This window comes from Morchella importuna (assembly GCF_003444635.1).
Source record: "Morchella importuna strain M04M26 chromosome Unknown Morimp01GS041, whole genome shotgun sequence".
NCBI classification, from domain to species: Eukaryota; Fungi; Ascomycota; class Pezizomycetes; order Pezizales; family Morchellaceae; genus Morchella; species Morchella importuna.
Genome location: NW_025763438.1, coordinates 297470 through 317020, shown reverse-complemented (window position 1 = coordinate 317020; position 19551 = coordinate 297470). Strand labels below are relative to the sequence as shown.

General features: G+C 48.0%; 8 protein-coding genes across 8 annotated transcripts; 5 read left to right on the top strand and 3 right to left on the bottom strand.

Moving 5' to 3' along the window:
• Positions 1 to 115: 115 nt before the first annotated feature.
• LAJ45_10076 (uncharacterized protein) lies at positions 116 to 631 on the top strand (the record flags this gene model as incomplete). The annotated part of the gene is made up of 2 exons (XM_046119607.1): positions 116 to 219; positions 301 to 631. The coding sequence occupies 2 exons, from the start codon at positions 116 to 118 to the stop codon at positions 629 to 631; spliced, it is 435 nt and encodes a 144-aa protein (XP_045967238.1).
• Positions 632 to 1954: 1323 nt separating this feature from the next.
• Positions 1955 to 3636, bottom strand: LAJ45_10075 (uncharacterized protein; the record flags this gene model as incomplete). Its single annotated transcript, XM_046119606.1, has 7 exons — positions 1955 to 2028; positions 2094 to 2189; positions 2253 to 2336; positions 2398 to 2816; positions 2875 to 2916; positions 3006 to 3513; positions 3585 to 3636. 7 exons carry the CDS (start codon positions 3634 to 3636, stop codon positions 1955 to 1957), a joined length of 1275 nt encoding a protein of 424 aa, XP_045967237.1.
• Positions 3637 to 3883: 247 nt separating this feature from the next.
• LAJ45_10074 (uncharacterized protein) lies at positions 3884 to 5835 on the top strand (the record flags this gene model as incomplete). The annotated part of the gene is made up of 4 exons (XM_046119605.1): positions 3884 to 4114; positions 4217 to 4710; positions 4767 to 5279; positions 5337 to 5835. 4 exons carry the CDS (start codon positions 3884 to 3886, stop codon positions 5833 to 5835), a joined length of 1737 nt encoding a protein of 578 aa, XP_045967236.1.
• Positions 5836 to 6618: 783 nt separating this feature from the next.
• LAJ45_10073 (uncharacterized protein) lies at positions 6619 to 7182 on the top strand (the record flags this gene model as incomplete). Its single annotated transcript, XM_046119604.1, has 2 exons — positions 6619 to 7036; positions 7103 to 7182. The coding sequence occupies 2 exons, from the start codon at positions 6619 to 6621 to the stop codon at positions 7180 to 7182; spliced, it is 498 nt and encodes a 165-aa protein (XP_045967235.1).
• A 1643-nt stretch (positions 7183 to 8825) lies between these two features.
• Positions 8826 to 10750, top strand: LAJ45_10072 (uncharacterized protein; the record flags this gene model as incomplete). The annotated part of the gene is made up of 3 exons (XM_046119603.1): positions 8826 to 8976; positions 9034 to 9893; positions 9947 to 10750. The coding sequence occupies 3 exons, from the start codon at positions 8826 to 8828 to the stop codon at positions 10748 to 10750; spliced, it is 1815 nt and encodes a 604-aa protein (XP_045967234.1).
• A 672-nt stretch (positions 10751 to 11422) lies between these two features.
• On the bottom strand, positions 11423 to 15168 carry LAJ45_10071 (uncharacterized protein; the record flags this gene model as incomplete). The annotated part of the gene is made up of 3 exons (XM_046119602.1): positions 11423 to 13138; positions 13189 to 14917; positions 15017 to 15168. 3 exons carry the CDS (start codon positions 15166 to 15168, stop codon positions 11423 to 11425), a joined length of 3597 nt encoding a protein of 1198 aa, XP_045967233.1.
• Positions 15169 to 16543: 1375 nt separating this feature from the next.
• Positions 16544 to 16899, top strand: LAJ45_10070 (uncharacterized protein; the record flags this gene model as incomplete). Its single annotated transcript, XM_046119601.1, has 3 exons — positions 16544 to 16595; positions 16657 to 16772; positions 16834 to 16899. 3 exons carry the CDS (start codon positions 16544 to 16546, stop codon positions 16897 to 16899), a joined length of 234 nt encoding a protein of 77 aa, XP_045967232.1.
• Positions 16900 to 17532: 633 nt separating this feature from the next.
• Positions 17533 to 19481, bottom strand: LAJ45_10069 (uncharacterized protein; the record flags this gene model as incomplete). Its single annotated transcript, XM_046119600.1, has 3 exons — positions 17533 to 18113; positions 18181 to 18226; positions 18288 to 19481. 3 exons carry the CDS (start codon positions 19479 to 19481, stop codon positions 17533 to 17535), a joined length of 1821 nt encoding a protein of 606 aa, XP_045967231.1.
• Between the last annotated feature and the right edge of the window lie 70 nt (positions 19482 to 19551).

The window sequence follows — 19551 nt, the reverse complement described above, 5'->3', positions numbered from 1 at the left end:
CACCTCCAAGACAGACAGACAGACCTCATCATCATCATCAACAACACCATCATTACAAAGTCACGAAGAACACCCCCAAAGACTATCTATCCATCTATACACACCACAAAAAGCAATGTCAATCACCGGCGACGTCGTCTCCGCCCCCATCAAGGTCGACCGCAAGACCACAACCCCCTTCCTCCTAAAGCTCTTCTACCGCCAGGGCGGCTTCCACCGGTTTGTCTCTCCCCTCCCTCCTCCTTCCCCACCTCTCTCCCCCAACACCAGCACTACTAACACCCCCCACCACACAAACAGCCTCGACGACTTCCGCGCCCGCTCGCAACCAAACTCCTACGTCACCATCTACACCTGGCGCGACTGCACGCTCAGCGAGCTCTCCATGCTGCTCAGCTCCACGCTGCCCGCGCTGTGTCCGCCGCGCTCGCGCGTCGGCTTCCGCCTCATCTACGCCGACACGCGGTACGGGTCTGCGCGCTACACCAGCAAGGACCTTGGCGCGGTTGTGCCGGGCGGCGACGCGGCGCTGGATAATGTTGGGCGGAAGACGCTGAGTGAGGTGGCGTTTGTGGTGGGCGATTGGATCGATGTCGCGGTGTATCCGGAGGGGCATGGGGGGTGGGTGTGAGGGGGTGGGTGGTGGGGGTTTGGTGGTGTGGGTAGGGGGCGCGGGAGGGGGTGCCGGTGGGGGAGTGGAGGAGGGGGAGAGGGTGGAGGGGGGAGGGGCAGGGCGAGGAGGGGGTTTAGAGAGTAGGGTGTTTGAGTCAGGGCAGGGGGCGAGGTTGGGGGGTTGGGCTTTTTTTTACACTTTTTTTTTTACCGCGGCCTCGTAATGATGGGCGAGGGGGGTGGTGGGCTGTATACTAGTTAACTGAAATGCGGTTTTTTTGTCTTTTGTCGTGGTGGGAAATAGTTGGCTCGTAGGATGAAGAATTAAATTACACTTTATTGATATCTCTAATACTCTCTTTCTCTCTCTCTCTCTCTTTCTCTCTCTCTCTCTCTGCTTGTCTTTAAAACAGTAGGTAGTGTATACAAGTAGATATTGCTAATTGATTGAAACTCTTTATCGGTCCGGTCGGATGGTACAGTACTTAGGCTCGAGTGAAGTCCTGGGAACTACATGTAACTTATAGTCTCGTACCCGTCAGCGGAATCTTATCATACCACCGCTTTGAGCTCTGTAAGCTGGCGGGCAACATCAGATACCGCTGTATGTTCGTGGACGTATCATAGGATATCACTACTGATATGTTACTATCAACCGCTCTCCATTACACATTACAAACCCCCACAACCACCAATCCCACCACTGCACGTACCAATCACCTTCCACGACCTATACATACACTCACCACACTCGCCACCCCTACCCGTCCTACACCGACGCACGCTTGTATCTAGGATATGGTGCGTGGATTGTAGGGTTCGGTGGGTGTTTGGGCTTGGGTTTGGGGGTTGGCAAGTACAGCTGCAATTTATTAAGCCGAGTATTGTGTAGTTGTAGAGTGGACCCCATATCCACCGTACTGGCCCTGTAATGCCGAAGGTAATGGCGGAAGTAATAGGTTTAGCTGATACCGGTTTCACGCGGGCTTCAAAAGGGAGGGGGAGGGGGTGTGGGAGAGGTGGAAGAGGTGGGTGAGATTGATCGGGCGTGTCGTTTCATTGCCTCCTGGCTGGGCGCACGGGTCAATCAATCATTGATCGTGTGGGTCACGTGAGATCTGCGGCGAGTGATTGGCTGTGACGCAGTCGAGAAGCATTGATGGGAGAGGGAATACCTCTTACAGCAGGACTACCCCTAGAAAAAACTACCGTTAACATATTGAAAGAACCTACGACCGCATTCTCTAGCGTGATTGCTACCCCCGGGAGTTGTGCATTTGCTCGTTCAGGCCTTTTATTATTATTATTAATGACGTTAGGTTTTAAAAGAACTCTTCTCCGTTTATTCACCGGGCCGGTCCTCTTGCTTAAATACAAATGGTGATTTCCACTTGTCCTTGATCCCCTTGTGCTTTTCTGGAGGTTGAGGATTTGGGTTAGTTTATTGCGCACAAGGAGGAGAGCTGCAACTCTGTACGTACCCAGCCGAAGCTCCCTGAGCTCCTTCTTTCTGAGTCTTGCCGCTTCTTTTTCTTCAGCCATTCTATCGGCCCAATCATCTCCCACGCCCATTACAGCTATACACAGAGCATTTAGAATATGATATACTCATTTCGGGGCGACAATGGAGGTCAACAAACCTGTTTTGAGCCGCTTAACCGGTCTCGGTGTCGGAAATGGGCCATAGTACTTGTTCTTCATCCCAGGTATTCCGCGAAAACGGACTTGATGGTGACAGAAATCAGCTCTGTGCGATCCTCTTCTCAATGATAAAGATTGACCTACCGAGTTTGTCAAGGGCGACCTCAACTAACATTTCATCCATCACGCCGCCCTGGGGACTTGGTATATTGTAATCAGCACCCATTTGTACTAACATTGCTGTTGTTGTTTGGCAATCATTCTTCAGAGCTAAATGTAGCGCTGTATTCCCTTCATCATCCTGGATGTCTATTATTCCGTCGCGTCTCGTCAAGAGCATGAAAACTCCCTTGTATTCATCCTTTTCGGCCGCGTGGTGAAGGGGTGTCCTCCCAAGCGCATCCCGGAGATACAAGTTAGGATTCGCCTTCATAAGCAGTGATAAGATGGCCTTCCGCTTGAGCCTTGCTGCGAGGTGGACTGGAGGGGTCTTTGTGCCCTCTGGGGGGTTTACCCTGGCACGCGCATCAAGTAGCAATCTCACAATGACATCGGAATTCTTTCTGATCGCAATGTTAAGTGGTGTTTCTCCATCATCGCTTTGGGTATTCGGGTCGGAACCTGCACCTAGAAGCGCTGGAATAGACAATTTTGCCTTGTGCGCTACAGCAAGATGAAGAGGCGTGTATCCCTTTTTATCCCTTATCGTTACGTCGGCTCCAAATTTTAGTAAAGTCTTTACTGCCTCCGACAAGTTTTGCTGAGCAGCCCGGTGCAGTGGCGTCATTCCAGAATAGTTTCGACAATTGATATCGGCATTGCCTTTCTCCAGTACTTTCTTGACCTCCTCCTCGTTCCACGGATCAACTGCCCGGTGGAGGAGCTTGTTTCCGTTTTCTTCGGGAACCACAGGCCTTGTGCTTTCCCTCAAATATATTGGTGTAGATTCGTCTCCCTCCTTACCCTCACTGGGGACCGGTTTTGCTAACTTAACTGGACGCCACACCGGTTGTGCCCAGAGGGAAGGATTAGGGCCGCCAGGTGCTTCAGTGCCTGTCTTGGGGTCGTCCCACACTTGTGACCTCAATCCTCTTTTCTTCAGGAGGTCTGTAGGGTCGAACGCAGATCCGTCATTCCATTCTGCGTCTACTTCTTCGGCCTCATGGAATCCTTGGGGCTGGTTCGATGAAGGACTAATCCTTCTGATTGTCGGCCAATGAGGTTCATTTTGTTCGGAATATGGCCGGGAAAGAGAGAGGCCTTTGGAAATAGAGTCACTTAGCAGTGAACAGAGCTACTTCAGCTTCTTGGACTAACCAGGAATAACGTACGATAAAACAGTGACCCTCTACTGCGATTTCTTGCCAAGTAGCTGATATTCATGTTGGTTCTGGGACCGAGCGTTTCGAGGTTGCCAATGCTTAAATTTCAAGGTCACGTATCTCAATTACCCTGCTTAACATTGGCAGTCAGAGACGCGTTGGCTGTATGGCTTGCCCCCCCCCCCCCCTGCCTGCCTGCCACAATTCTCGCGACAACAAACTCGCCTGCTGCACAAAGTACTTCATCAGCCATCCATTTCTCTTCACACCAATTTTACGTACCTCACGAATAGATAACGACGAAAAAGATGTCTGGCGATTACGAGACATTCGAAAACATCTACCTTAATCTTGGACAGCCGGGGAGATGTCGGTTCGCCCCGAGCGGGATGGGCTGGAAGCCTTCGAGCGGCGATACCTGGACCCTCCAGAACACAGAGATCAGCAGTGCACAGTGGTCCAGAGCCGCCCGAGGCTACGAAGTGAAGATTTTTACGAGAACGATGGGGATTGTGCAGCTTGATGGATTTGAGTCGGATGTAAGGCACCCCCGAGATCTAACCTTACCATTATGCTGCCAGCATCGCTTCCGCTCCTGCTAGGTGGGGGATTGTTGCTAACTTTGCCTGTCTTTCCCGCAGGATCTTGACAGAGTTAAAGATACGTTGAAGACCTACTACAAGGTAAATCTCGAGCACAGGGAACATGCTCTCAAGGGATGGAACTGGGGAAAGGCCGAATTCTCAAAGCAGGAGCTTTACTTCAATGTCGCCAACAAGCCAGCATTCGAGATTCCATTCTCGGAGGTGTCAAACTCGAATTTGGCCGGTAAAAACGAGGTTGCTGTGGAGTTCGCTACCGCCGATGGAGGCACCGCAGCGACAAACGGGGAAGGTAATAAGAAGAAGAAGAAGAGCTCACAGGGCCTAGATCAGCTAGTCGAGATGAGGTTCTATGTTCCAGGAACAGTCAAGAAGGGAGAAGGCGATGAGGGAAGCGATGTGGATGGAGAGGCCGGCGAGGAGATGAGCGCTGCAAACTTGTTCTACGATACCCTGAAGGAGAAGGCAGATATCGGAGAGGTTGCGGGAGATACTTACGCCACCTTCCTGGATATTTTGTTCCTTACACCCAGGTATAATCCGTCCCTGCCATTACTTCGTTTGTTGGTTATGCTAACTAGTTTATCAGAGGTCGTTACGATATCGACATGTACGAGAACTCTTTCCGTCTTCGTGGCCGAACATACGATTACAAGATTCAATACGACAATGTCAAGCAATTCTTCCAACTACCTAAACCTGATGATGTTCATCAGATGATTGTCATTGGGTTGGACCCCCCTCTACGACAAGGTCAAACAAAATACCCTTTCTTGGTGATGCAGTTCAAACGGGAGGAGGATATGGAGTTCGATTTGAACATAACAGAGGAGGTTTTAAAGGAAAAATACGACGGAAAGCTCCAGATGCACTACGAGAACTCTGCGCACAACGTCGTGTCGCAAATCTTCAGCGGTTTGACCGGAAAGAAGGTCATCAGCCCATCAAGGGATTTCGTCAGTCATCATCAACAGTCTGGCGCAAAATGTTCCCTCAAAGCCAACGAGGGGCATTTGTTCTGTCTGGACAAGGCATTCTTATTCGTGCCCAAGCCTGCAGTTTTCGTTTCATTTGACAGAGTTGCTTATGTCACTATGTCTCGGTATGTTTTGTCTAATAACAGTAATTGCTATGGATGATGTGCTAACTCAGCTAATAGTGTCGGGGGATCTGTGTCGGCATCTCGGACATTCGATGTTACGGTCACCCTCAAGCAAAGCGACGGTGGTGGAGAGTACCAGTTCAACAACATCAATCGTGAAGAGCAATCATCTCTTGAAGATTTCTTTAAAACCAAGAACCTCCGTATCAAAAACGATCTCGTTGATGATTCAAGCGCTCTCCTCGCTGCTGCTCTCCAAGACGATGACGACGACATGGACGAGGATGTTACCGTCGCCCGTGCTGACCGAGGCTCCGCTGATGAGGATGAAGAGTCTGTCGACGAAGATTTCCAAGCCGAGTCTGAGTCTGATGTTGCTGAAGAATATGATTCCGCCCACGAAAGTAGCGGGTCGGATGATGAGGAAGGCGGCCCAGAAGCCGCCGCTGTTGGGGACGACGATGACGAGGAGATGGAAGATGCACCGAGCGAGACAGAGGCGCCGGCCAAGAAGAAGGCAAAAACCACGAATAAAAATGTTCAAGTGCGGAACTAAAGGGATTGGACGCCTTTCCATTGGAAGTTCATTGCTGGGTTTAGTTTTTTTCTTATTTTTTTTTCTTTTTTGATACTTGGTGCATTGAATATCCAAATAAAATAGGAAGGTGTGTACCATAACAAAAAAATAGGCTTTTACGGTATTTTATGTCGAGGATGGTCGCAAGCACTATATATTATAGTATAGATGACCTAATTTATTTCTGTTTGGATTTGCACCAGTGACCTCATTTTTCTTCTTTTTTTGCGCAGCAAGTGATAATTCATGACCCAATGGAGAACGGTCCTAGTTACCAGCTTATTGCGCCTATCAAAAAAAAAAAAAAAAAAAGAATCAGCATCATGCGTGTATACTTGTTCATCCCCATGCTGAAGTACGTATTGAGAAAATATCAATTGTCTCAAACAAACCCTACCGATTGCAGGCGGGACACATTGTGCAACAGTTGGCCAGAAATTTTGTAACTGGCCACGGTCACGTTAACGCCTTCCGAGGGTTATCCCGTCGCGATTAACATTTGGTCTTTTTATATTCGAGTGACGTATGGGTATCTTCCAGCACAATCTCTGCATATGTAATCCTTAGAATCATCCATTACTTGTACATATGTGACATGAGAATATCTGTCAACTTAGAGAAGAAAGGACTTATTTAAGCACTCATCGTCGCCATCACCTCCCAGGCTTTTCAGAGTATCTACCGAAATCCAGAAATTAGCCATTATCGATCAAAGGCCAACGGATTTATCGACTTTATCAAACTCTACACACGGTTCTCAAAATGTATTTCACATTTCTGTTCTTCGTCTTCCTTTCCCTTTCGATATTCTCTCGCGTCAACTCGTCTGCTCTCCCTCAGGGCGTCTTTGAGACTATTGTTCCTCCAGGAGGCATTCCACCCGGGTGTCAGTCCACATATGGCGAAAAATTCAACTTTAGGAGTATATATGGCCCAGTTGGATATCCTGGATTCCATCGTATCTGTGCTACCCCTGGACAGCTACAAATCAGAGTTACCAACGGAATCATGACCGATCAGATAGGACGAATTGGTGCCGTCGTTGCCAATAGACAAATCCAGTTTGATGGGCCCCCAGCCCAGTCAGGCTCTGTTTACACCGGAGGATGGTCTGTTTGTGATGATGGAACTTTGGCACTAGGACCACAGAAGTTCTTTTTTGCTTGCGCAAGTGGTACCTGTGAGTAACATTCCATTCGCTTTTGTCCCTATGGTTTATTGCGAGAAATCTGACACCCTTGGGTAGTTTCCAATCTTTACGATCAGAAAATCGCGGGATATTGCAAGCAAGTAGTGTTCCAAATAATGCCTATTGCGGACTGTTAGGGGACGGAAAAATAACCTACTGGGATTTCGGGAGGACTTCATATGATTGTGACAGGAGGGAGGTTATGGTATCAATAAGTGATTCAGACCTACTCTAATAAGCTGCCATCCGATTGTAAATACTTTGAAGTGGCCAAGAAATAAGATTATTAGCTTTCTTATAGTTAGGCAGTGGATGTTGTATTTCAGGAATAATTGCAATGCCACTGTTCCTTACTTGTGGTGTGGTATTCTCGTGTCCATCCGGACCATCAACCAACTATATAATTATTGGTAATTCATAATCAAATCTGATTTTATCCTTATGTATCACTTCTAGCCTCTGCTGCTATTTGTCCCTCTCGCGAAATCCCCCACAGGGGCCCTGCATTAGTACTTCACATGGTGTATCTGTACGCGTACACGTATTTAGCTATTAAAGGGACTCGGTGGCTTAACAAACCATGGAACCCACCGGTTAGAAGAAGAGTGGAAGAGTCGCCGCTCATTTCTCTCGCACCTAGCCTTCTCGATCTATTTTTTCTAAACTCTCTGGCATCTGATTGGTCGAGAGCTGTGACCCCTAACCCTGACTGACTCCTGCATGGCAACCGGTTCACCCCACCAAAACCTATGACATTGCTGAGCAACGGAAGCTCTACGGTTCACGCCCTAATATTCATTTAAAAAGGTCTCTGTATAATTATATTTATTTAAAAAAGGTCTATGTATAATTGTAATATAATTAATGATATGATATGATATGACTGGGAGCACTAGGTGGAGGAGGTGGAAGGTGGAAGAGGTAGGGGGGAGGGGAGGTGGAATTAGAGGTAGGTGGAGGGGGTGGAGGAGGAGCTGGAGGAGCTGGACCGAGGGGGTGGAAAGAGTCCGCTCCAATATTTTCAATATGGTGGGCGCCACGATATCGGGGTCGGTCTTGGCACATGTAAAAATCTCCATCAGGTAAATCATCACCTATTTAAGTGTTTTTGAGCTCACAGATGGCAGATCAACGCCCTTTTGGTAATAAACCGAGTGCTTTATGGTGATGGACAGGGGTATTTTTAGTGGATTTTGATCTGGCCTTAACAATTTGCATGGGTAGGGGTTGACATGTCTCCCTACCAAACTCACCCAACTTCAAAGTCTATCTCCTCAACCACAACACAAGATAATTAAATTAAAGGCTGTAGAATGATTATCCTCTTGATTCTCTGTCATTCTACAGCCTCTAATCAAAAATATATTGTGTTGTGGTTGAAAAGATAGATTTGACGTTCATGTACTTTTACCGGCCCCGATATCGTGGCGCCCACCATACTCAGAATCCAACAGCTCGCGGTCGCGAGTGGCACACCCCTAGCATTTAGTATGTGTATGTGTGGGTGGGATGTACTCCACACTAGCTGTGTCTCCTAGGATTGGCGGTACAAGCAAATCTGATGTAGCACAATCATGTCATCGTTATGTTCAACCGATAACCGAACCTTAATTACGCAATGACCACACATCCACTCCATGAACTCCACACCTACAAAACTTGATAAGTAGATATTTGTTCTCTACTTCTTTTATAAAGGGTTTAACCCATGCTCTTAAATTGTGCGAGAATCGCAAAACTCGCTTCGAAATTCCATCGCCATTTCTCTACAACTATCATCATGGCATCCACCGACTCGATCACCACTCCAAACGTCCCGTCATCAGTGACAAGCAGTCCGCTGCAAGATAATATGATGTGTGGGAAAGTATTCACTGGAGTATCACTGGAAGATATTCCGAAATCAAATATATTCACCTCTAAGCTCCCACGTAATCCCAACAATATTCTCACTGAATAACTGTCCGTTTTTCTAACTTGTCACGTAGCGGACCCAAAATTCCCAACCCCCGAGAGCTCGGCCGAAGCTCCAAGGAGAGCTCTTGGTCCTCGTATGGTCAAAGGTGCATTTTACACCTATGTCCGTCCCGAACCATGTGAGCAGCCACCGGAACTACTCTCTATATCAAAAGCCGCATTCAAAACACTTGGTATCAATCCTGCCGAGGCTTCCAGGCCCGAATTTGTTCATTTGATGGCAGGCAATGGCGGCTTTGAGGATAAAATATATCCGTGGGCACAGTGCTACGGTGGTTGGCAATTTGGACAGTGGGCCGGTCAGCTTGGCGATGGCAGGGCAATTTCCTTATTCGAGGTCACAAATCCAGAAACAAAGGAGAGATACGAGTTGCAACTCAAAGGAGCGGGCAAAACTCCATACTCTAGATTTGCCGACGGGCGTGCGGTGCTACGGTCTAGTATCCGCGAGTTCATCGTGAGCGAGTATCTCCACAGCATTGGAATACCAACCACGCGTGCTCTCAGTCTTACTCTACTTCCTGGAGTCGAAGTCGCAAGGGAGAGGATGGAACCATGCGCAGTCGTATCGAGGTTTGCACAGAGCTGGATTCGAATTGGTACCTTTGATCTGCCCCGAGCGCGAGGCGAGCGAGAAATGTTGAGGCAATTATGTGATTATGTTAGAGATGAGGTTCTGAAGCTTCCACCACATGTATCAGAAGTGGGAAAGCCGAACAGATACGAAGTTATGTATCGAGAGGTTGTTAAGAGGAATGCGAAAACCGTTGCATACTGGCAGGTGTATGGCTTTATGAACGGTGTACTCAATACTGACAATACCTCTATTCTTGGACTATCTCTCGACTTTGGGCCATTTGGTTTCATGGATGTAAGCTTTCTCTTATTTTTGTCTATTTATAATACCTACTAAGAACGCCCCAGAACTTCGACCCGAGGTACACCCCCAACCATGACGACCATCTACTACGCTACTCTTATAAAAATCAACCTACAATAATTTGGTGGAATCTTGTTCGTTTTGCCGAATCCACTGCGGAGCTCTTCGGCGCGCTAGATGTCGATGACCCAGTCTTTATCAAATCTGGTGTTCAAAGTCAACCCGAAGGCGATCTTCTCGTTAAGCGGGCTGAAAAGATTATTGAAGACGTTTCAGAATCATATAAAAAGACCTTTTTAGATGAATACATTCGCCTTATGACAATAAGACTCGGCCTTAAAGAATCTCAAGAGAAAGACATGGATGAACTCTTTACGCCATTATTGGAGCTTATGGAGAAGCTCGAACTTGACTATCATCACTTCTACCGTCGCCTCTCAAAACTCCCTGTCCGAAAGATCGTATCAGAACTCTCCCCAGAGTATACTGGACTCGATGTATTCCTCCAAGAAGACGGCTCCCATGGCGGTTATACCCCCCCACAGGCTCGATCCCAGATTACTACTTGGCTACAAACCTATGCAAAAAGACTAGAAAATGAAGGAAGCGAGGACGATGCTCGAATAGAACGTATGAAGGCTGTTAATCCGGCCTTTGTGCCAAGGAATTGGGTTCTCGACGAAATCATACAGAGGGTGGAAAAGAAGGGTGAGCGTGATGTATTGAATAAGGTTATGGAAATGGTTGAGAGGCCCTACGACGACTGGGAAGATGATGAGGATGGTAAAAGATGGGTAGGAGATGTTCCTATGTCGGAGAGGCAAATCCAGTGTAGCTGTAGCAGTTAAAGGGAGAGGAAGGACGGTGGAAAGACATGGGTACTCAAAGTGGAAGGATCGCATGGATTATACGGCCCATTGATTTTATGGGTAGGTACATGTAAATAAAATACATGGCTGTGGTGTTCGTAAAGGGATTTCTCCTAAAGGTTGCATAGGAAGTAAATGAAATACTGTATTTTAGCTGCAGTTTAATACTATAACTTTAGAGCATTCGGCGCTGGTTCCGAAACACTTTTAAAAATCACCATTGTCATGCGATCAATGAATTAAACAAAAAAAAAAAAAAAAAAATCCGGTAGATTAATGAAGTCAAACTTAAATGTGACATCCATACATCCAGGCAGATAGCAGCTAACTACGGTTTAGCAAAACGAAAATAAATCAACCCCAGCTTTTTTTTGATTACATACATTGAACACCAAAAGATAATTTAAGAAACACTGGCTAATGATTATCAATCGCATCGCTACTATGCGGTAATGCTAATGAATATGATATACTGAACGTACTCAAAGGACAATCATACAAACCCCGTAATGGACAAAAGGGGAGACGGATGATAGAATGGTATAATGGTAAAGAACAAACAAAAACCTATAGCGCCCTTTTTCCCTTAGGTTACGCTAGACCGTCACAACGAATAACTCGCCAAGACAACCTTGAGCATGACCTCGCACTTTAGACCTTGAATCCAAACCCTCCAAAGCCACTCTTTCTCTTGGCGCTTGCACTTGCCATTCTCCCGTTCAGAGCATTGTTCTGCGGCTTTGCGACTTCCTCCTCCTCACTACTACCACTACTGTCAACAGACGAGTCCGAATCCTCGGAATCGTCATCTTGCGGCGCAGCTGGTTTCTTGGATCTCTGGGGTTTTGTGGGGCTGTTGGCCCTGGGAGTAGAAGTATTACGACCGGATTGGGAGGATTGATGTACTTCTCTAACGTCCGGAATTGGAGCCATCTCCATCGCAGTCAAGCTCTTATACCTCTGGCTTCCATTGATGCTCTGGCTCGCACTCAAAGACTGGCGTTTACCGTAAGTGCGGCCTTTGAACAGTGTCTTTGCCAATGTGGGCTTATTCTTTCCGGTAGCACCCGAATCACTTTCAGAGTCGGACCCAGAATCTGTGCCTGATGCTGACGCTTTGGAATCGGAGTCGGACTCAGATTCTGTTTCTTCTATAGCTTTCTGGCCAGATGGAGGCGCCTTTTCGGAGTCGGACCCAGCTTCTTCTACTTGCTTATCAGACGTGCTTCGTTTATTGTAGACTGCGACCGCAAACGGCTGTTTTGGAGTAGGTGATGATGGGGCATCAGGCATTTCCACATCTTCCGTTGGTGAAATAGTTTTAGCGCTCTTGAGAAGGGCGGTCGCAGTGGCCTTTGTCGCTTCGGCTTCCGAATCGTTGGATTCGGAATCAGTCTCGGACCCCGTCTCTGAACTTGTTTCGGAACCTGTTTCCGACTCCGGTTCGGGCTCAACTAGCTTTTTCATTGACTGTTTTATAGCTGACGCCCGTGTTTTCCCATTCAGCTTTGTGTTTGGGGAGGTTGCCCCTCCTGCTACCACCTTTGCTGCCTTTATCGACTCGGTCGATTTAGTCTTAGGCCTAGATGTCGTCCCATTCGTTACGGGCTTAGATGCCTCATTCGTAGTATCGCTCGTAACTTGAGATGTCTTTACCCCCGACGACGACGACGGCGTCTTCCTGGTATTTACCCAATTCGGTGCTTCTTGGTTATTGCGTTCATATCCTGGTGGTAGAATTGGCGTCTGTTTTATCGGTATTTGACTGGCCGGAGGTATACTTGTGTCAGCAGTTGTGGCAAATGAAACTCTAGTTGGATGCTTCTTCACCGCCGAGCCTTTAAGGTTACTCTTCATTCCTTGACTAGGAGTAGGAGGAATAGCTGGTTCGCTTTCGCCCAAGGAATTCTGGCTTGGGACCTCCCCTTCCTTCGTTTGCGCAAGTTCCTCGGATGTTTGCCGATTTCTCTTTTCCCGCTCAAGTTTGGCTTTCTCGGCCTTTTCTTTGGCTTTTCGAACCCTTTCCTCGGCAGCTTCCTTCTTTTTAGCCTCACGCTCGGCTTTTTGTTCCTCAAGACGTTTCTTCTTCTCCAGAGCTTCCCGTTCCTTCTTTTCTTTGGCTGCTTCTTTCTTAACTTCCGCTTCAGCCTTTTGTTCGTTGAGGCGTTTCTTCTTCTCCAGAGCTTCCCTTTCTTTCTTTTCTTTGGCTGGTTCTTTCTTGGCTTCCTCTTCAGCCTTTTCTTTATTCTTTTTCTCTAAAGCCTCCTGTTCCCTTTTATGTTTAGCGGTTTCCTTCTTTTTTCCTTCACGATCAGCCTTCTCTTCTTGAAGATTCATCTCCTCTGCTGTTTCCCGTTCCAGTGCTCCCTTGTTTACGGCGGCTCTCGTTGTCCTCTTGGGGTTGGGTTTTCGCCTACAGTCTTTTCCTGGGAAGCCCCAAGGGCCGGCCCACTACGGGATTTCCTCAGAACAGTAACAGAAAGTGCCGCTTCGGCAGCTCTCAGATCAGCGATCCCCTCATCAGCCTTGTCATTTTCAAGGGTAACCGCCTCCTCAGCAGCCCTGACCTGTGTGGCCTGTTCTTGAGCAGCTTTCTCCTGAGAAATCCTCTCTCGCTCAGCTTTCTGTGCCGCTAATTTTTCCTGTGCAACTCTCTTTTTCTCGAGTTTCTGCTTCTCGAGCTTCTCTTTCTCAAGCCTCTCCTTTTCAGCCTTCTCTTTCTTTAGCCTCTCTTTTTCGAGCCTCTCCTTCTCGAGCCTCTCCTTCTCGAGCCTCTCCTTCTCGAGCCTCTCCTTCTCGAGCCTTTCCTTCTCAATCCTCGATTTCTCTGCTCGCTCCTTTGCCGCCTTTGCCGCCTTTTGTCTTTGTTCTGCAGCCTTCGCCGCCGCCTCCCTAGCTTCTTTGTCCTTTTTCTCCTTAGCCTCACGCTCCCTGCTTTCTCTCTCTTCCCTTATTGCTTGTCTCTCGCTTTCACTTTCTTTCTCGGGCTCCTCCTTTTCTCCCTCCATTACACGCTCCAGTATTTGTTGACTAGATTCGTCATCTGCCTCCTCGGACGCGGTTTCGCTGACGATGCTAGCTTTGCGAGGCCTCTTAGAAGCAGAATTGGGGGTTTGGGTTTTGGGCATGGGCAGAACGTCATCTTCCTCATCCGAGGCAGGGACTGAATAGATGCTAGGCTTTACAGTAGATGATACAGGAGCGGCAAAATGGTTTGCTCCGGCATGACGATCTACCATTGCCGCGAGTTTTTCAGCAACAGTTTGGCGACCTGCTCTTGCCGCAAGTGCCCCCCTCCTCACGCCAAGTTTTTCGGTAGCGGTAGGGGTGTAATGGAGTGGTCCGCTGCTCCTCGACGGCTGTAAAGGCCGAGAAGTCTCTTGGTCTTTGATATTGCTGGATGATGCATGCCCTTCAGGGAAACCCTTGGTGTGCCCCACGGTATGTAGTTCCGGGCTCGCGGATACTTGCGAAATCCTCTGTTGGATAGGCTCGGGGGTCTCGGGATCAGATTGGGGACCATGATTCCCGATCGGGGTATTGGAGTTTGGGCCTATTTGGTTAGGCTCTGGGGTAGGGATAGACTTGTCATCATGCCCAGGACCTGGGGAAGAGGAATGATAGGACCTGAAAGAGTCATTATCCTCATCACCGGGTACTCCATCATAGTTGTGATCTTCAAACCCGGCCCCAGCTCCCAAGTCCACTAGGGGGTCAGATACTACTTCATTATTCCAGTTTCTGACAGCAAGATTTTCTTCCCTTTCGTCCATACTATCTCCCACCAGAAAATCATTCAGCCTCTGTCTCTTACCTGACCTCTGCCGTCCACTCTCTCGTGAAGGCTGGAGCGATACTGATTGAGAATGGGAAAGTGGCTGCGAATGCGATAGGCCTCTCTCGTTACTCGCTTCCCTCACATCTTCCATCATCCCCGTTGGTCTGAGCCTCTTCCTTCTGGCAAACTGACCTATCCTTAGCCCAGATTCCGGTGGAATCGAAGACTCGCGGACCGACGATGCCTGCACGACCCTCACAATTGAGCTCAAAGTATCAGAGGCTTTATCTGAAAACACATCCTCAACCGTATACGACAAGTCCAAGTCATTTTGGGCGGAATCCTGCAGTCTGTCGATTCTCAAGGGCCTGGGGAGAAAGAAGGAAGAATTTTTCTGTTAAAAAGAGCCCGACGATCCAAGTTTATAGATCATAAATAGGTGGAGAATAAAGGCGAGAAGAACCTACGGGCGGTGCGGATAGAGCCTTCTATAGCGATTCGTAATTGAGCTTGTCAAATCCTCAAGTGAGAGTGATGGCGGCGCGACTTCAAGGAATGTAGATACCGGCGTTGCGCTCGGAGCGGCGTTCGCTGGGATGATGTGCACTTGCAGACGCATCCTTGCGGATTCGAGAGGGAGCGGGGGGTGAAGCAAGTGAGAATAGATTGCGCGTCAACAGATTGCAAGATAAAGGGGAATTGACCTCAGAGATGGATGTGTCGTTGGGTGATCTTCCCGAATGTGTGGTGGGGTTAAGCAACGCGAGACAAAAGTCGTTGGCTAGGTTGTCGCGACTTTTTTTGTGTGTGTGTGTGGTTAGATTAGATCTGATTAGATCCGTGTGCTAATCTGGCGCGGGGCCTAGATACCTAAACCCAACCAGACATGTGTAGCGAATTGAGAACCATTAAGTTAATTGGCGCGCAAACTTGCGATGACTACTTTTATTCGGTAGAAATATGGTTTTCACCTTAACAGGAAGGAAACATGTATTATCACTCGATAAGCCATGGATAAATGGAGGTTAGTCGGGCGCGACACTCGACCCCGAAACGCTAATACGGTACCGTAGATGTAGCAAACCAGTAAGATGCAATCAGGTGGCAAATAGTCGTTTCCGATTTGAGTTCAAGGCACTAGGAGTCGCGCTGGAGATGCGGGAGGGCAAAGTCCTACCCAGGACTGAACTTTTGAGCACTCGATCCACTTGCAGTGAGGTATCCACACTTTAGAGTACTCAAAAGTTCAGTCCTAGGTAGGACCTGGCCCGCCCGCGACTCCACTCCCCGACGAAAGAGTATTTACTTAATCATACCATGCATGATGTCACCAATACTCATTCGCCCTAAGGAGAAGTTGATACAACATGCAACTCGTATCAGCTTGCAGCTTGTGTCTATATCAATTGATCAAAAATTTGTCTATCAGATGTAAAACGAACTAGTAGGAATCTTGTACAGTATTCATTGAATTTAGCAATTCTATGATGAGAGAAGAACGCTTGTCTAAACATTTAGATACATGTACTCACATCTAAGAACGGCTTGAACGCACGAACATCTGAAGATACCAGCCTTAACGGTTCATTCTAACAGACAGAAAAACTCCGATACCCACACGCTGCCCCTCTCTCAACCCCACATCAATTACATCAACACCATGAGGCCTCGATCAATCTACGCTCAATTCACGTCACTCAAAACATCCCGTGTTTCTAGCAAGAGTTTCCTACTCTGGAAGCAAACGATGGAGGTTGCCCCGTCGCCCTCAGCCGTCCCACGTAATCCATAGCACGCTATGACGTTATGTTTACCTCTAGAAAGCGGATATAAGATTCGCTGCCACATAGACATCTCTGAAGGATAAAGAGCTTCGACGCATCATCCCATCCAACATGTCTGCACTATTCAACCAACGCACTCTTCGATCATTCACCCGACTTTCAAAAGTTTCACCGCAAACAACAAGAACTTTCCGTCTCTCAGCTATCGCAATGGAACAGAAATACAAGGAAGGCCAGAAGGTTGAATACCATCCTATCGGTGGTGAGTAGTTCTCCTCAATTGAGTGTATTACTTGTGCTGGTGATAACAAATTTGCTTGTAGGGCCCCATGGAACTTCTACCAGTACCGGAAAGATCGTACGAGTCCTCACTCACCCCGATGCCGCTGGCTCTACTGGAAACACCGTGAAGGCATCCGAATCAGATCCCCGTTACGAGGTATTTATTACTCCGTCTTCTCAGCTTCCTTTCTCGGGATAATTAACTCATGGCAAATTAGATCCAAAACGACAATACGGGAAAAACCTCGGCGGTGAAGGAGAATAACATTGAGCGGGTGCTTTAAATATCTCTTCAAAAGTAATCAATCGCATTGGTAGTCTAGGAGGGAAACAATAAATTACCAGCGTTTAATCACCTATTCCCGCTTGATGCGAATCGAATTCTAAAGTGAAAACCGTTTTGCGTGATTGTGAAACCCATGTACCAGGCTTGTGAAATTGGTAATTTTGGTGGTGTGATTCACGGGTTAAGGATCTACGAGACTACTCTAATATCCCCCACAAATGATGTGCCTGCGCATGCCTTAGTTAGTGCGTGTGTAGCTTGGCACATAGCCGCTCACTCGATTTAGTGGATTGAAATACTTGAGAATAAGATCACCTACGAGTACTTTAACTTTGAATGTATCGATACATATTCTTATGCGTCTAGGGCTTCCTCCCTTTCTCAATAAACGATTTGTTGGCCAAGTCTTCCTAAAATCTCATGATTAAATGGAAATGACCAAACTTACTACTTATTTGGACTCAACCTTGTGGTTCGTTTTCCCCGTGTTCAAACAGCTGAAGCGAGAGATAACCCTACTTTAAATTAAGGTTGAGAATTGCGAGTAAAGCTTTGCAAGGGGGCACCCCGTTCTCTACCCCCGGCGTGCCCCGTGAAATATATCTCTATTAGATAACTATATAATATGCATCTAAATCCCACCATAACTCCCACCATCTTCCACTATCTCCACCACCTTACCATCCTCCACCCTTTCGAAAAACGGCGAACTCAGCGCCGTCTGCTGTATATCGCCGGGCTCTTTCCACCTCACGCCCTCCTTCGCCCACATCCACCTCACATAGACCCTCAACTCCTTATCCATCGGAACCACACTCCTCCACTCTTCCTGCCCAACCTCCACTCTCTCGCCCGCCGCCCTCCGAAACTCATCTCTGCAAAAGATACGCCAGCTATCCAGCGCATATGCGCCCACGCCTGGTAAATGAGCGATCTCCCAGCAACGACCCTGCTCCACACCGTTATTGGGGAGCAGTGAGGAGGGGAAGGGCTTGGTGTCGCGTGGGGGATAGTTATACTTTTTGGTGGCCTGGCCGAAGATGGGTGGGGCGGTAAGCCAGGTTGTGGCGAGGTTGTGAAGGCGTGTGGCGCGGACATTGTAGAGGCCGAGGGGCTGCAAGAACGTACTGGTTTTGGTGAGGGGGGCGAGGGAGAGGGCATGTGGAGTGGGGTAGTCGCGGAGGAATTGACGAAGGAGGGGAATAGCGACGGCTATAGGTTAGGAGGGTTAGTTCATGATTTATTAAATTCAAAGGTCTCAGAAAATGTGTATACTAACAACCCCGGGTTCGGTTTAGAAAGGTTGTTCCTACGATTAGATGGAACTACGGCGAGGTAAGAAGACTTTCTTTTGCAAAATGTCCGTTCTAGTTTGGATATACTTACAGCGTCTCCTTTGAGCTCTTCCTGGATCAGACCGAATCTGTCTGAGCTCAGCGGCGGCCAGATTGCCGTTGATATACCGGCTTGAACTCGTCGAACAGTCTTCTTCCTTTCTTTTCGCTCTTGTTTTTCTACTAACGCTATTTCCTCTCTAGTCTTCCACATTCTTCGCTTCTTTTTCTCCTTTCCTTCGGGCTCTTCTTCGCTCTGCTCTATATATGATACAACCTTTGCCCTTAAGTGGGTCCTCCTTGGCTTCGATATCGAAGCCTGCTCCTGCTCGGCACTATCTATAATCGCCTTAGACGGGTCATCAATCTGGCTCATCACTACCCCCCCCGGCGCATCCCCGGACTTGATATCAAAATGTGGACTGGCCGACTTCGACTTTTTAGACCTTGTTTTCCCCGTCGCAGACGGATGTTCGGTCTTGGCTTCGAAATGAGGGCTTGTCGATTTCGATTTCTTGACCTTCTTAGCCCGTGTTTCTTGGGGCATGTTTTCTGTTATTATTTCGAGCAGGGCTTTGGTCTGGGCGTCGAAACAGGGGCTTTTGGCTTTTGGCTTTTTGACCTTCTTGATTCCTGATGTTTCGCTTTTTTTAGGTCTGGGTTTTGCTCTCCGTGGCTTGGATATTAGTGTAGTTTGGTCGGTAGTGTTTGTCACTGTTTGTGCTGAGTTTGATTTTTGGACCCTCACTTTCCTCGTTCCTATTTTAGGTTGATGAAGAGCTTTAGGCTCGGCTTCGAAGTGCGGGCTCGTCGTTTTTGATTTCTTGGTCCTTTTGATACCTATAGGCTTTCCCTTCTTTTTGCGTGGCGGTGAAGTATACCCAGTTATTAATGGCTCCTCGGGCTTATCCTGAATCCGGACTGTCGGAATTTCCGCAGGTGTACTTTCATCACTGCCGCCCGCCTTTCCACCCTCTTTCAGCTGGGTATCTCCCTCTCCTTCAGCTAAACCCTTGCCTTTCTGGCTTAGCACCACAGCATCCTCGGGCCTGATATCGAAGTGTGGGCTTGAAGTTTTCGACCTCTTCTTCTTTTTTCCAGAGTATTCCCTCCTTTGGGCCCTTTCTTCCCGCCTCCTCTTCCGTGCGCTTCGCCGGAGCTCATCCTTAAGCTTTGCGGGTGTGCAAGGGCCCTCTTCGCCGGTATCAACAATGTTCTTCGCGGGAGTCGTGCGCTTCTTCTTCATTGCTAGCTGTTTGCCTGTTTCTCTTGCTCCGAGGCCGGCCTTGGGCTGCTATGTACATGTACTAAGCTGA